Source organism: Emydura macquarii, unplaced genomic scaffold, assembly GCF_026122565.2.
Source record: "Emydura macquarii macquarii isolate MOO-44397 ecotype Brisbane River unplaced genomic scaffold, CSIRO-AGI_Emac_v2 contig_1045, whole genome shotgun sequence".
NCBI classification, from domain to species: Eukaryota; Metazoa; Chordata; order Testudines; family Chelidae; genus Emydura; species Emydura macquarii.
The window spans coordinates 7,148,613-7,166,471 of NW_027131182.1; the positions used below are offsets into that span (position 1 = coordinate 7,148,613).

The 17,859-nt window shown below is 38.0% G+C and overlaps 1 protein-coding gene across 4 annotated transcripts in view; it reads left to right on the top strand.

Moving 5' to 3' along the window:
- DCC (DCC netrin 1 receptor) overlaps nucleotides 1–17,859 on the top strand; it is a 653,315-nt gene that overhangs the window by 627,524 nt on the left and 7,932 nt on the right. For 3 of the 4 annotated variants that reach the window (XM_067545413.1, XM_067545412.1, XM_067545414.1), the window contains 3 exons: nucleotides 2,562–2,800; nucleotides 10,546–10,684; nucleotides 15,243–15,350. In XM_067545413.1, the coding sequence (XP_067401514.1) occupies nucleotides 2,562–2,800; nucleotides 10,546–10,684; nucleotides 15,243–15,350 (486 nt within the window). The remainder of the gene's footprint in view (nucleotides 1–2,561; nucleotides 2,801–10,545; nucleotides 10,685–15,242; nucleotides 15,351–17,859) is intronic. The other variant, XM_067545415.1, reaches the window with a different exon arrangement.

Genomic DNA, 17,859 nt, shown 5'->3' on the forward strand with positions numbered 1-17,859 from the left:
ATGTGGGTTTTCTACAAGGCTTTTGTTCCGTGTTGATGCTAGATGAAGAATTACCTATGTTTGGCCTATGGGGAATTTTTTTTTATGTATGTATGTATGTACATAAATGAAATGTTATCCAGGTGTGAAAAAAGGTATTTCAAGCTTGGGTTCTACTTTGATGAACTGATCCAAGGACTCTGTAGGAGTATGTCACTTTGCAGCTTCTCTTTTATTACTAAGAGCACCTATGACAAGCAGCTTCTCTATCTAATCTCTTACCCCTCTGGATGTGGCCTCTGAAGCAAGTCAGTACTATTGGTCATTCATGGAAGAGAATTTCAAAAACTACGTTCACTAAAGCGAGAAGCATCTTTGCTGAAGTCCCCAAGTGGTTGTTGAACTGATTTGCCTGGAGTGAAAAAGAAAATTTAACTATTGTATTTATTTCAGTGTATAAGAATCGTGTATGTATAGACAGATATAGACATTTGTGTGTGTATATAACATATAATCTCATATGATCTGACAAGCAAAATAAGAATTACAGTAAGCAGAAACTTTTTTATCAAGGGTATGCAATTTCTAAATGACAGATGTCCGAACATGAACAGAAGCAAATAAGTCTGTTTTGAAAAGTGGAGGAAGTATTTAAGGATCTATTTTCAGACACTAAAGGATTATAGAAATTCCACTGTTTCTCAGCTCAGTGATGGCATGTTTCAAGAACTGAATTATCTTGACTGATAGAATCTAATCATTTATTTTGCTAGACCTACTCTTTCTTCATAATCCTCTGTACAACAAACCTTCAGAATTCAATATGTCACTATGGGGAAAAAAGAAAGATGCAGTGTTTTATTTGCCAAAATATCAAATCTGTGTAATGCATATTATCTTACAGCATGAACTATGTAAGCAAAAAAGAAACAAAAATGATAAATGTTCATTATATCACAGCTTATAGACAAATTTCTTTGAACATTTCACTTTGGACCTGGAAATTGAAACCTTCAGAGTAGCAATATTCTTTGTGAATAGGCAAAGACATTTCAGTCCAACCTGCTATGCAGAATGTCTGCATGAATTTTGGAACCGTAAATGAACAATCAGACTGCTTTATTTCCTCAACCATCTATATTCCTAAAGAAGCTGATGATGAACGAAGCAGCAATAACAACAAAAGGTTCATCTAGTTGCTCATCATAAATTTTAAACATGCTTTTTTCCTATATTTTTATTCCAAAGACTGTGTCCTGCTGAAGTCCTAAATAATTAATTACAAAATTAAAAAAAAATGTGATCAAAGAGTGTCAGAAGTTTGGAATACATATAGCACTGACAAACTGAAGTAATTATCAATTGGGAAATGTCAGATTAATTTGTGCTTTGATTAATTACGTAGCCTGTTATTTTAGGAAAAAATGGTTGTGAGTATGTATGTACTGTATCATAATGACTGCAGCCCGAAATTTTTGGTTGGTAAAATCATAATTTTGATTTTAAATTGCATATATATATATATATATTTTAAAGGTAACATTTTGACATAATGACTGTGCCTTCACCACCATTTTCTGCATTTAGAGGCAATGGATATTACCTAAAACTCAAAAGGTTAAAAAAAGACATGCAATCCAGTTCTCCTGTTACATAGTTGTAAATCAGGGTTAATTCTGTTGAAGTCAATTCAATTACACAGAAGTCGGAGGAGAATCAGGACCATAATGTTCTTGATTGCATTGGCTAGCTGCAAGTAAGACTTTCCAACATGGAACTGCATTTTTAGAAATACAAGCAACCTTTTCTGTGTAAGAAAACCTACCACAGATTGCCTCTGTGTGTTGTGCTAACTTCATCTACCACTGCATACCGTTATATTCAGTCTATTGATCGGTCTGAAGGCAGCATGATCACCAAATGCATAAAAGTGTGCTTATGCCTCGAGGAGGAAACGCACTCAGAGATGAAAACAACAATCCACATATCCACACCTGAATGCACACATTTATCATGCTGGCATTATTAAATAAACAAATGTGGACCTCCATTTTAGCATTAAAATTATGTTCTCTTTAGCCTGACAAATATTTAAGCAGATGTAGAAGTGCTCCTTTGAATAGCATTAAAAGAACAAAAGAAGCTGCAGAGAGAGAGAGAGAGAAAAGCATAGGTAACTCCTACACACATTTGGAGTGTCTTTTAGAATGACACTATTTTGTACGTGTTTTTAATAATGCATCATTTATGTATTTCAATTTTTTTTACTGCAAGGTAAATCATTTTACAGAGAAACATGAATGCATTTCAACTTCATTTTAGAGCCAAGAAAAAAAAAGCTTACATGGAAGTATTTGAACAAGCCAGGCAAAAGAACATTCATTGCTAGTTAGCTTTATTACAGTAATGTAAGTGAAATGTTGTGTATATTATACTTTTCAATTAATGCCTCTTTTTCTGTTCTTCTCCTGTCCCCCTTTCATCATTTAACCCATTGTGATGTGTATCCACTGGTGAGTGTTTTGTTTTTTTTAATTGCTATTCATTTTTTTTTAATGCTCATTTGGTGTTTTTTTACCCAGATCCCATTGATCCATTAGAAGTTGATTTTTATTCTTTGCTTGATGATTTCCCTACCTCAGTCCCAGATATCTCCACCCCCATGCTCCCACCAGTAGGTGTCCAGGCTGTTGCACTTACCCATGACGCTGTGAGAGTCAGCTGGGCAGACAACTCTGTCCCAAAGAATCAAAAGACTACTGAGGTTCGGTTTTACACTGTTCGTTGGAGAACCAGCTATTCTACAAGTGCTAAATTCAAGGTGAAGTTATAATAGGATATGAATTGAAGATCTGCTGTTTCTTGTGTTCATATTTTATTTGACAATAATCTGAATCTACCTATTCTGTGCTTCACTCAGGAAAAACTCCCAATATAGCCAATGGGAGATTTGTCCTGAATAGCAAGTATCTAATAGGGCCACAAATAAATATCTACTATATATAGTTCAGAGTATTTTAAGAGTATTTATTGGCCTGAAAATTCCACACTAAAAACCTAATTGTTGAAAGTTCTAAGCTTTAACTTTTACATATCATAGATAAGTTAGATAGTCATTGATTGGACCGCATTACGGCACTAGTCTGAAGGCTCTGTAATGCCCAAGAGTGAAACTGGGATCCCAATTTCAAATGAACCACACAGTTGCAATTCCTAGCAACATTAGCAACAGCACTCAAAAAGGGCCAGGTGAGCAGAAGTTTTCTCAGTTTGGAAGTAGCCTATAATAGGATGAATATTCTACTGCCTGTAAATGAAAGGTGTTTTCAAACACTAATGCTAACAAAATAATATTAAAATGTTTGGGAAATTAATAATAATAATAATACTTTGCAATTGTATAACACAGAAAGTGGTAGTCACTAACCAGGAAAAATAATTCCATCCCTTTACATACTATAGTCAATTCATGTACTACATCTTATATAATTTCCAAGTCACTCATGGTGAACATGCTTCACCTATCATGCCATCTCATAATTACTGGTTAACTTTTCTTGCCGTATGGGGCTATATTCTTTATCAACATGCAATTGGTCCCAATAATTGCACATATACACTGCAAATATGTACATCAACAAATGGCTGGTTGCCACCTCAGACATAACTCTCTAGTTCAGATTGTTTCAATTAGGATCACAGGGCCATTGCAGTCAAGCAAATTGTGAATAGAAATGTATGGATTTATAGCTGGCTTTTTAAAGGTATTTATGAAGTTAGGGACCTAGGTGCTTTTGAAATTCCCACTAGAGAATTATCTGAATCTTTTGGCACCTAAATACCTTTTAAAATCTGGTTCTTAGACTCTGAGTGATATCACTGTGTCAGTGACAGTTGACACAGTGATATAGCTCATTTGACTGTGTCAGTTGATTTTGAAAGGAGACAAAATAATGGTGGAAAGCTTCTTTTTCTTACTCCCCCTGCTGGACATGATTTTTCTGGTCATGACCATTATACACCTGCCAGAATTTCATTCAGGGGTCTTGATTTTCCTTTTGCTTACACCAGTTTTGACTCCATTGTCAATGCTTTTGAATTACAGTAGTTTAAGTGAGAGGAGAATCAGACCGGTTGTCTTTTAGCTACAGATGCAGATGGTCTTAAATGTCTTAAACTAGTTAAAAGTTGCTTAACTATATAACAGTATGTCTTCAACACCTTTTCAAGTGTATCCTATAATGAATGCTCTCACAAATACTATCATAGCTATCTCAATCTCAGATAGCACTGTGGTGGGCATGGTGTTAAACCATAAGATAACCACATTCTCATATGTTCATATACAGTACACATGGTGCTTGTTGGCAGTATTCTATGCTCCAGTGTAGATGAATTAAGTCTTCTGAAATAGTGTAGTGTTGTATTTTGAAGTAATTATATCCATTGAGAGGTTTATTCCCATTCCCAGTAAAATGTGTAATACAGTAGAATGAGCCATAGTTTCACTAATTTAATTCCTATCAGAAGAACAAGGCTGCAAAAAGCACAGCATTAATTATAGTGACCTTTAGAAAATTATGAAATTGCCCACGTTGTCACTGTATGTTAATCCATGCAGGCCAAATGGAAAATTGCAGGTACCAAACAGCAAATATAAATATAACCTGTTAGTGTCATCTCAATAGGGACAGAAGACCACACTTGTGTAAAATGAGTTTAACAGGTTAACTGTGTTTGCCTGAAACACTCCCACACTGTCAGCACCCTGCTTCTTGCTGAGTAACTGTTAAAATGGATAAGTGGAACTCACTGCGGAAGCTAACTTATTATAGCACAAAGATATAGGAAAGGAACTCTAGGAATGGTCAAGGCTTAGGTCGAGACAAAGTAACTATATGGACAACCAAGCATGATAGGAAAACTTCAGGTGGGGAGATCTTAGAATCATAGAAGATTAGGGTTGGAAGGGACCTCAGGAAGTCATCTAGTCCAATCCCCTGCTCAAAGGAGCACCAACCCCAACTAAATCATCCCAGCCAGGGCTTTGTCATGCTGGGCCTTAAAAATCAGTAACGATGGAGATTACACCACTTCCCGAAGTAACCCATTCCAGTGCTTCACCACCCGCTTAGTGAACAGCTTTTTCCTAATATCCAGTCTAGACCTTCCCCACCGCAACTTGAGACCATTGCTCCTAGCTCTTTCATCTGCCACCACTGAGAATAGCCTAGCTCCATCCTCTTAGGAACCCTCTTCAGGTAGTTGAAGGCTGTTATCAAATTCCACCTCACTCTTCTCTTCTCCAGACTAAATATGCCCAGTTCCTTCAGCCTCTTCTCATAAGTCATGTGTCCGAACTACCTAATCATTTTTGTTGCCTTCCGGTGTACTCTCTCCAATTTGTCCACATCTTTTCTATGGTGGGGAGCCCAAAACTGGACACAATACTCCAGATGCAGACTCACCAGTGTCGAATAGAGGGGAATAATAACTTCCCTCAATCTGCTGGCAATGCTTCTACTAATGCAGCACAATATACCCGTTAGTCTTTTTGGCAACAAGGGCACACTGCTGACTCATATCCAGCTTCTTGTCCACTGTAATCCCCAGCTCCTTTTCTGCAGAACTGCTGCCTAGCCAGCTGGTCCCCAATCTATAGCAGTGCATGGGATTCTTCCATCCTAAGTGCAAAACTCTGCACTTGTCCTTGTTGAACCTCATCAGATTTCTTTTGACCCAATCCTCCAATTTGCATAGGTCACTCTGAATCCTATTCCTACACTCCAACCTATATATCATCCTTGCCCCAGCTTAGTGTCATCCATGAACTTGTTGAGGGTGCAATCCACCCCATCATCCAGATCATTAATGAAGATGTTGAACAAAATCGGCCCCAGCACGAACCCCTGGGGCACTCTGCTTGATACCAGCTGCCAACTAGACATCGAGCCATTGATCGCTACCCATAGAGCCTGACGATCCAGCCAGTTTTCTATTCACCTTATAGTCCATTCATCCAATCCATACTTCTTTAACTTACTGGCAAGAATACTGTGGGATACTGTATCAAAAGCTTTGCTAAAGTCAAGGTATATCACGTCCACCGCTTTCCCCACATCCACAGAGCCAATCATCTCATCGTAGAAGGCAATCAGGTTGGTCAGGCATGACTTGCCCTTGGTGAATCCATGTTGACTGTTCCTGATCACCTTCCTCTCCTTCATGTGCTTCAAAATGGATTCCTTGAGGATCTGCTCCATGATATTTCCAGGGACTGATGTGAGCCTGACTGGTCTGTAGTTCCTCGGATCCTTCTTCCCTTTTTTTAAAGATGGGCACTATATTTGCCTTTTTCCAATCATCCAGGACCTCCCACAAAAGTCATGAGTTTTCAAAGTTAATGGCCAATGGATCTGTAATCACATCAGCCACCTCCCTCAGTATCCTCAGATGCAATGAATCCGACCCCATGGACTTATGCATATCCAGCTTTTCTAAATAGCCCTGAACCTGTTCATTCACCACTGAGGGCTTCTCACCTCCTTCCCATACTGTGCTGCCCAGTGCAGTAGTCTGGGAGCTGACCTTGTCTGTGAAGACAGAGGCTAAAAAAGCATTGAGTACTTCAGATTTTTCCACTTCATCTGTCACGAGGCTGCCTCCCCCCTTCAGTAAAGGGCCCACGCTTTCCCTGACCTTCTTCTTGTTGCTAACATACCTGTAGAAACCCTTCTTGTTCCCCTTTCAAGTCCCTTGCTAGCGGTGACTGCAACTGTGATTTGGCCTTCCTGATATCACTCCTGTATGTTCGAGCAATATGTGTATACTCCTCACTAGTCATCTGTCCAATCTTCCACTTCTTGTAAGCTTCCTTTTTGTGTTTAAGCTCACTGAAGATTTCTCTGTTAAGCCAAGCTAGTCCCCTGCCATATTTGCTATACTTTCTGCACATCAGGATAGTTTGTTCCTGTGCCCTCAATAAGGTTGCTTTAAAATACAGCCAGCTCTCCTGGACTCCTAACCCTCTCATATTAGCCTTCCAGTGGATCATGCCCATCAGTTCCATCAGGGAGAGAAAGTCTGCTTTTCTGACGTCTACGGCTCATATTCTGCCGCTCTCCTTTTTACCTTTTGTCAGGATCCTGAACCCGACCATATCATGGTCACCGCTGCCCAGGTTGCCATCCACTTCTACTTCCCTTACCAGTTCTTCCCTGTTTGTGAGCAGCAGTTCAGTCATGTAGGGTTACTTTTAATGAACTAAACAACAAAAGAACTGACTCCAGCTGTAAGGAGAAGGACTGAAATTAGAGATAATCCAGAACTTGAGACAGTTTCCAAATCTGCTTTTTCCAACATTGACAGTTCAGTTACATTGGGGGAATGAAGCTCCAAACCCCCTCTGGGTTTTTTGTATTTTGTTTGGTTTTATTTTTTGGTTTGGCCAATCTGTAGCTGAGATGTCATGAATTAGTTGTCAGGTTTACAGGTAACTGCACCTGTATCCCCTCTCCATGGTCCACTTTAGAGCGATCAATCAAGTCTCAGGTCTCCAGCCATCACCTGTCCATGGCAGGGATTCACGTCCCATTTCCTTTTGCCTGGGGGTGTTAAGGCTCCACAGCTCCCTGCCTTACGCTCTGATATCTCCAGAAAGCCAGTCTGCCTAAAGGCCACACCTGTGTGTTTCTTTCTCTCTGAGGGCTATGAACAGTGTATTGCCAGCAGTCACAAGTTCTTTCTAAGCAAGCAGGCACATTTATGATTATGGTAAAAACATTAAGAGAAAACTTACAAAAAACAATAAAAGTTCCAATCCGCATGTACAAAGCTTACCAGAGGTCACCCATCAATCTTAAGAGGCCCTAGTAGGCCAAATTCTTTCCAATTTCTCTGCAAGGATTGGGACCTTGGACAGATGGTTCTGTGCATTTGCTGGATCAGAAACAAGACCCTGCGTCAATGTAAACACAGCTTGTTTATGCCCAAAGCTATTTATTTGTCTTAGTCTCTGGAAAATCCAGTTTGAACCAGTATATGCTAACCTTCAAAGAGGGTGGTACCTCTCTGAAGAGGTTTACATGGTGAGTGATTTACCTTAATAATCACCCCCCACCCCAACCCCTGCTGTTTTCGTTCTTGAAGGAGCTCTGGTAACACTCCTCTGTGTAGTAGAATGCAGTCATACTATACAATCCTTGGCCCACAGTAATACATAAACTTAATACAATGTTTCCCCAAGGATGCTGCATACAGTTGCAATATCTGTCACATTAGTCTGTTCCTTTGTTATTCCCAGGTGAGCCAGAAGCTGGAACTACCAGCAATCTTGCAACTTTACTTTTAATAAAGACGTCACAATAAATGTATGTTCACTCAAAGCCTATTTTGTCCCAAATAGGTTCAATCCTAGCCTGTTTCCCAAACATTTTGTTTTATTCTGTCTCTTCATCCTGGGCATGTGTAATATATAAGCAAGTTTGAAAAAAGGGAAGTTTAATTTCTGCAGTGCTCTTCGTCTTCTTCTTCTTTTCTAATTTGGGTTAGGCTGTCATGCAAATTGGTCTCCTTAAGATCAGCTGATATCCCGTCCCCAAGTATCGAGTCTTTGGGCTCCCCCTTGGTCATCTTCTGTCCACAATCATTTGAAGGTCCATCCTATCAATATAACTCTAATTTCTACAGTGCTATCTATAAGATTCAGCTACCCTCACTCATGCTCTATCATGGAGTATCTTACTCCACAGATAGTCCACTGACTTAAGTGGGACTACTTATGGTGAACAATGCTTTCCACTACAGTGAAATCTGTTCCATAGTTAAAAACTAATGCTAATGGTCAAATTTTGCCACTCTTTCTCATAATCGGGGAATACCTTACTCTCTGACTAGACACCTTGATTTCACTAGGATTACTCACAGAGTAGGGTACTACTCAATGGATGAAATCTTAGTCTCAAAGAAGTCAAGTTCAAATCTCTCATTAACTTCGATAGGGCTAGGATTTGTCCCAGTGAGTATAAAGATGACAGAATCTGGCTCTGGATACAGAAGCTCCCTTGTTTAACTGCTACGCAAAGCCTCTGTGTGAGTACTCTGGAGACTTATATGATATATTAATATTGACACTTACTAATATGCCTTAGAAGTGGATATCTCCTTCCCTCATGAAAATTACTACGGTATTCTGCATGGTCTTGGAAGCTTACTGTAGCATTTTTTAAAGGGTTGATTCATTTAATTTACATAATTTGAGCTGATGCTTAATGTCACCATGAGGGTGACATTATTGGTGAATACCAGAGATCTTCATTGTTCCAAACACATCGTACTGAACAGTGAAAAAAGATCCATTCTTATGATGCAAGTCAGATGTTTTGCATAACTGGGCATAAATTTCACTCACCTGCTCCAGTAGTTCAGGCATCATTTGGTAGATCTTAGGCCATCAGATATATCACATGAGTTAAAGGTTTGCAACTCAGCTATATGAAAACTGATCACGTTATACTGGATCTGTCATGTCCTCAACTCTCATTGCTGGCAGTGGGCACAGAAGATGCTCAACACCTCTCTGGAAGTGCTCAACACTTCAGAGGATTGGGCCCTATATGATGGGGTTTCATAACGCCCTGAAAATATAGATTAGATTCCATTCAATTTTCACCAGTTTTATCCTGCAATTTTTCTCTGGCTCTACTCATGTGATAAAACCCTGCCGTCTCTCTTAAGTCATTCCTTAGAACAGGCTGAGGCAAAAGCTAAATCAGGTAAATCTATGTAATATGCACATCAATATGAGTTTATATACCTGTTCTTAACAGACTGCAGTGAAGCACATAAATAATGCATATTTAAAATATGATATACAAACAAAATACATATTTAAACAAGCAAAAATACAAGACTTAAAACTAGAACATTATAAAAAATTAAGTACATATTTATCCAAGAGCCTTGGAAAGACCAGAGTGCCTTAGTTAGAGCCATTCTGGTGAGAAAATATGTATTTGTAAACTTCCATTAGAGACGACTAAACATTTTTTGTGGTGGGGGAAACAAATTTTAAATAAAAACTTATTTTAAATATAACATTAAGATTCTGGAACAGAGCAAAGCAGCCCAGTAATGTGAGTCTTTAACTTTTGCAAATATTTCTGCTTTTCCCTCCACAAGGGCACACATGGAGGATACGTCAGTTTCCATTTTTACTCTCCTTGCATTTGAAAGACTGTGACACAAATTGCTTTGTGCAGAAAAAGAAGTGGGGAGAGGGGCATCTTCAGGTGTTAGTTAACTGTCTAAATTATAGAAAGCCAGTTTACTGTCTTGTTTATGGTGCTAAGAAAAGTTCCACTACAATACATGTTATAGTGCCAAGGCAATTTCTGTCCTAAGAAAAAGATGCTTACAAAAGAAATTGAGTGTTACTGTATTATGGTCTTCCATTTTTCTGTTATATGGAGAAAGTGTGTGTGTAAATTAGTTTTCTGTGATTGCTTTTTTCAAGTCTTACTTGCTTAAACATGTACTTGTTTTCCTCTTTTTTCCCCGCTTTTGTAGTCAGCAGATACAACAGCTTTGAGCCATAGTGTAATAGGCCTTAAGCCAAACACTATGTATGAATTCTCTGTCATGGTAACCAAAGGTCGAAGGTCAAGCACGTGGAGCATGACTGCGCATGCCACAACTTATGAAGCAGGTATTTCTAGATAGTTTGATAGTTTTAAAAAGAGATATTGTTTCAAAAAGCACATACTAGTAAAAGATATTTAGGAATTTTAAAATCTGGAACTTATTAATTATTTTGAAATTACTGAACTACTGTTATATACTTGGTAGCCTTGTCAAATTTATGCCAGCTAAACAAATCAACAATGTATATTAAAAACTTCATTTTTTCTATAGGTAACAAAGAAGACATTTAATTCTCCTTGGAAGTTACTCAAAGCAAAAATATCAGAATTTAGTAAATGCAATGCTTAATTCGTAATGAAAGAGGTGCTGGGGCTCAAGCAATTTTTTTTACTTTCATAACTGAGGTGGCTAGCCCAGAGATAGACTCATAGACTTTAAGGTCAGAAGGGACCAATATGATCATCTAATCTGACCTCCTGCACAATGCAGGTCACAGAACCTCACCCACCCACTCCTGTAATAGACCCCAACCTATGACTGAGTTATTGAAGTCCTCATATCATGGTTTAAATACTTCAGGATACAGAGAATCCATCAGCAAGTGACCCATGACCCATGCTACAGAGACAGGCAAAAACCCCTCAGGGCCTCCGCCAATCTATCCTGGGGGGAAATTCCTTTTTGACCCAAAATATGGCGATCAGCTAAACCCTGAGCATGTGAGCAAAACTCACCAGCCAGACACCCAAGAAAGAATTCTCTGTAGTAACTCAGAACCCACCTTATCAAATGTCCCATCACTGGTCATTGGCATATTTACCGCTAATAGTCAAGGATCAGTTAATTACCAAATTAGGCGCTGAACTTAAAAAATTCCTCTCCCTCCCTGTATTTATCCCTCTGATGTGTTTATAGAGAGCAATTATATCTTCCCTCAACCTTCTTTTGACAAGCACTTTTGACAAGCCAAGCTCTTTGAGTCTCCTCTCATAAGGCTGGTTTTCCATTCTGCAGATCATCCTACTAGCCCTTCTCTGCACCTGTTCCAGTTTGAATTCATCTTTTTTAAACATGGGGGACCAGAACTACACACAATATTCCAGATGAGGTCTCATCAGCGCCTCCTATAATGGTACTAGCATCTCTCTATCTCTACTGGAAATACTTCGTCTGATGCATCCTAGGACCGCATTAGTTTTTTTACATCTACATCACATTGGCAGCTCATAGTTGTCCTGTGATCAGCCAATACGTCCAGGTCCTTCTCTTCCTCTGTCACTTCCAGCTGATATGCCCCCAACTTATAGCAAAAATTCTTGTTGTTAGTCCCTAAATGCATGATCTAGCACTTTCTATTATTAAATTTCATCCTATTTCTATTACTCCAGTTTACAAGGTCATCCAGATCTTCTTGAATGATATTCCAGTCCTTCTCTGTATTGGCAATGCCTCCCAACTTTGTGTCATCCACAAACTTTATTAGCATATTTGCAATTTTTGTGCCAAGGTCAGTAATAAAAAGGTTAAATAAGATTGGTCCCAAGACTGATCACTGAGAAACTCCACTAGTAACCTCTCTCCAGCCTGACAGTTCACCTTTCAGTATGACCCATTCTAGTCTCCCCTTTAACCTGTTCTTTATCCACCTTTCAATTTTCATATTAATCCCCATCTTTTCCAATTTAACTAATAATTCCCCATGTGAAACCATATCAAATGCCTTACTGCAATCTAGGTAAATTAGATCCACTGCATTCCCTTTGTCTACAAAATTTGTTATCTTCTCAAAAAAGGAGATCAGGTTGGTCTGGCATGATCTACCTTTTGTGAAGTCATGTTGTATTTTATCCCAATTAACGTTAAGCTCAATCTCCTTAACTACTTTCTCGTTCAAATTTTTTTCCAAGACCTTGCATACTACTAAGGTCAAACTAACAGGCCTGTAGTTATCCAGATCACTTTTTTTTCCTTTCTTAAAAATAGGAACTATGTTAGCAATTCTCCAGTCATACAGTACAACCCCTGAGTTTACAGATTCATTAAAAATCCTTGATAACGGGCTTGCAATTTCATGTGCTAGTTTCTTTAATATTCTTGGATGGAGATTATCCGGGCCCCTGATTTAGTCCCATTAAGATGTTCTAGTTTCGCTTCTACCCTGGATGTGGTAATTTCAACCTCCATATCCTCATTCCCATTAGCCATCTTGCCACAATCCCCAAGCCCTTCATTAGCCTCATTAAAAATTGAGGAAAAATATTTGTTTAGATATTGGGACATGCCTAGATTATCCTTAACCTCTACACCATCTTCAGTGCTTAGCAGTCCCACTTCTTCTTTCTTTGTTTTCTTCCTGTTTATATGGCTATGGAACCTTTTACTATTGGTTTTAATTCCCTTTGCAAGGTCCAATTATACCTGGCTTTTGGCATTTCCTACGTTATCCCTACATGTTCTGACCTCCAAGAGATAGCTTATATTGCTGATCCCTCTCATCTTCCACTCCTTGTAGGCTTTCTGCTTTCTCTTAATCACCTGTCTGAGATAGTTGCTCATCCAGCTTGGTCTACAATTCTTGCCTATGAATTTTTTCCCCTTTCTTGGGATGCAGGCTTTAGATAGTTCCTGTATCTTTCTTGAAGTAATCACAAGCCTCCTTTGCCTTTAGATCCATGAGTTCTTCAGTCCAGTCCACTTCCCTAACTAATTCCCTTAATTTTTTAAAGTTAGTCCTTTTGAAGTCAAAGACCCTAGTTACAGATCTATTTTTGTTTATCCTTCCATTAGTTTGAATTCAATTAGCTCATGGTTACTCGAACCAACATTGTCCCCTTCAACTAGTTCTTCTATGAGGTTCTCACTACTCACTAATACCAAATCTAAAATGGCATCCCCTCTTTTTGGTTCAGTAACTATTGGGTGAAGGAATCTATCAACTATCACATCCAGGAAAAACTGGGCCCTATTATTACTACTAGCAATTGTCCTCCAGTCTATATCTAAGTTAAAGTCTCCCATAATCACACAATTTCCAGTAGTATTTACTTCATTAAAAGCATTAACGTGGTCTCAATCCATGTCCAAATCAGATCCTGATGGTCTATAGCATACCCCAAGCACTATCCCAAGGGAAACTTTAGTAGCTTTCTTCCTCAATGTGATTTTCACCCATACAGACTCTGTCTTATCTATTCCATCACTTCTAATTTCTTTACAGTCTACCTCATTATAGATATAAAATGCAACTCCACCACCTTTTCTTTATTTCTGTCTTTCCTAAACAGCACATGCCCTTCAATAGCTGAACACCAGTTGTACTATTCCACCAAGTTTCTATTATCCATCTAGTATTTGGTTTCACTTCCTGCACCAGTAGGTCTATTCCTCCATTTTGTTACCCAGGCTTCTTACATTGGTGTACAAACATATTAATTTTTGCTGTTCGACTTCACTCACATTCCTTACCTGATTTGGCACAGTCATTCCACCACCAGTATTGCCTATTAGACTGGTATCTACACTACCCTTCCTCTTTATGTCCATTCTCTTACCCACTGCTGTGTCCTTTCTTACTTCATTTTCCTCCCTCTCAATGTTAAAATCAGGAGTGGAGATTATCCGGTCATCTACCCCAAATTCCTAGTTTAAAGCTCTCTTAATCAGTTGTGCCAACCTCCATCCTAGAAGTGCATTTCCCTTCCTGCTCAGGTGATCTCTTGCATTGCTAGCCCACATTAAAGTCCATGTCACCACATCTACACTGCTATTTTTAATCATGCTTCCATGGATAAAACTAGCAGGGTTATATCTACCTGTGCTGAAATCACACCTTAGATTGCAGTGTAGACATACCATAACTTAACACCTACTATATTATACCCAAGACAGCGAACAACAAGATCAGGAACAGTATAACTTAGTGCAGTGTTGATCATGTTGTTTTACAGTAACTGCTCCCCCCTTTCTCCACTCTGCTGTTAGTCTGTACATCACAAGAAGATCCCATTAATGATCATCCCTGAGCCACTTTGCAAGGTTTTGTGGCAAACATGCAATGGACATGCAGCGTAAAGAAGACACAGTACACTCACAGATCCGGCCTGCTATATTTAACGGGCTATATTGCTATATTTAGGACTCCTTTTGTACTATTGATACAGAATACTCCCAGGACTTTGCTACAATATCCAGAATGTCTCATGTTATGTGTTATGTAATGATATGTGGGCACCTAAAAAATCTTTGTAATACAGTATTTGCAGTTGCATTCATATTAAATATTGTGATGCCTAGAGGCCCCTAACATATATAATAGGTGCTTAGATAGCACAGTGATGGGTGAGAGAAAAGCACCAAAGTGGAATGGAACAGAATGGAATGGACTAAAAAGGATCCACATTTCCAGAAGTACTCACAACTAATGGGACTACACAAGAGTTTCCCTTAAAAATCTAGTTTTTTAGTTCTCAACCTAAGAACATATTTGCAATGAATCAGAGGATCTAAGAAAAGAAATAAATGCAGAATGAGTAGTTTATGACTGATATAGCATTTTAAGGAAAACAAGTATATAGCTGGGAATCTGATTACTGTTTGTTTTCTATTATTTCCATTCTTTTAAGCACCAACCTCTGCTCCCAAGGATTTGACAGTCATTACTCGGGAAGGGAAGCCTCGAGCTGTCATTGTTAGCTGGCAGCCTCCATTAGAAGCCAATGGAAAAATTACTGGTAAGTGCTTGTATTATCCCATGTCTGTCTTTTTATTCTACAGCTCTGTTCACTTACTGGTTTCACTCCTCATTTATTTGTCTTACATCTTTGTTTGTTTCCACTATAATATTTCAGCTGACTTCTTTATTTTTTTATTTTTTCAGATAGAAGTGCTGAGTTATGTTAGAAGTTAATTCAGTGCCACAGTTAAAGTGAGATGGAGGACAGAGAGAATGTAAATCCTTTAACTTTAATTGCTGAAGGCATTGATATACTTTCAAAATATAGTAATTCTGAGTAAAGGTCTTCTGTGTGCGCTCTTCAATGTCAATTAGAAATGACTAATAATAAGTAGTTTGTTTGGCAATACTGTTATACATAAGATATATAATGATAGGTTGCTTAGCTTAACGCATAATGGTAGGATTTATTGTAGGTGTTTAACTTTTATAATAATTTAGCACTGATGATCAGAAAAACTAATATTGACTGACAAGGATTGAATTTAATGAATGCTTCACAATGTCAAATTTTATTGTTTAAAATATTACAGATAACATCAATGCATAATTAAGACATCCATTACAAGCCCACAAACTTAATTTAGTATGAAAAATATAATAGAGTTCTATCAGAGATTTTGCATCTAAATGATCACTTTAGGATTTTCATAGACATCTAAGAGGCATATAATTATTATGACAAATATCGTACAACTTAAAAATCTGCACATAATGATTTAATTAACACAAACTATTGGATTAGACACTTGGAAGTCATACGATATATTTTCTGTATGTCAGAGATAGTCTGTATATGTCACCAATACTACTAATAATTCCTAACTCATATTGCCCTAGCATCCTGAGCCATAAATATTGGTGTAAGAGCACTTCAAAATATAGATCCTGTGTGAGTAATTCGAAGCCTTTTGGATCGGATTCTCAACTTTATGTAAATCTACATCTCTCCATTGGCTTTGGTGGAGGTAGTTCACCAGTGGAGAATCTGATCCAATATTACCAGTAAAATAAGATTAATTTGGATTTGTCTAGAAGTTTCCCAGGGATAATATGCCTCAGATTGGAAATGTTCTATATCTTATTTTTCCATATATTATATTCAGTACTTTACACTGACTGACCACATCCAAAAAAAAGGCATTTTAAAGATACACATTTTCCTAGAAAATAGTTCTTCTGACATTAACCCAATTTCAGAGGGAAAAACAGGCATTTTATCTGGCACTCAGTGGTCCTGAGACTTCTCTCCGTACTCTGCTGTGTAACTCCATTGATTTTAATAGAATTACTCCTGATTTCCATAGGTGTGAGAGAAGAATCAAAGGCAGTAATTTTAATGGAGTTTCTTATTTACAATGTTGTAAGTGAGAGCTGACTGCACCGAAATATACAGGGACAACCATTCTCCATTGTGGAGTTTTTTGAAAAATGACACTCACAAGAAATCTTTAAGTGAGCCAGGAGTGGCCAAATGTTACTTAGAAATGTCAAGCAAAGGCAAAAACTCATTGTACAGGACAAAGATGACCAAAACTCCATATCTGGAAATACTTAAGCAAGTGTGTAACTTTACTAATATGAATAATCCCACTGAATGATTTGTAATATGTTACATAGTTGAGGTAATATATGATGCATGATTGTCACATCATCATCAGAAAGACTAACCCCATTGGGCTGACTGAAACATGACTACAAAGAACTTCACAAATAAATGTCATAACTAGAACAACCACTAAATAACTACATACAATCCTGTAAACATAACCTAACCATGCAATGCCAAAAATCTTAACAGTATAATCCTGGCCTTTCATTCTGACATTATTTTTTTACCCATTGATACAACAATTCATTTGGAAATAGTGTCCTCCAAAGATTATTTTATTTTAAAGGGAATAGAGGAATATTAATGACAGTACTTATGCCAGTTTGCCCCAGCTGAGGATCTAGACACAGGGAGTCTCATATTAGAGATAGTATTTTTCCCAAAAGAATAAGAGTAGCCAAGGAAATTATTTCTATAGACTAGTATTATTTCACATTAGTTCTATGATTCTAGGGGTCACTATAAATTTTATATTCTGTAGGCTTTCATTTTATGTTTTTAAATAATACCATAAAACCTAATCCTGCAATCCAATCCTCACCCATTTTTACCACGTGGAGTCTCATGTAAATTGGTAGGGGTCCACAAAAGCAGAAGGGTCCAGTCACAGATCTGGTTGTAGGATCAAGGACTTAATTTGTTCATAGTATAACTTCTGTGGTTTTAGTTACTTTGGTTTTATATGTACTTAATTATTGTTTTGTTTTGGTTTTTGGTTTTTTTTTACAATTACTGTGGTTTTACATGGTGGAATTTTATAAATTATGTAAGAATGGCCATACTGGGTCAGACCAATGGTCCATCTAGGCCAGTAACCTGTCTTCTGACAATGGCCAGTGCCAAATGCTTCAGAGGAAATGAACAGAACAGGGCAATTATCAAGTGATTCATCCTC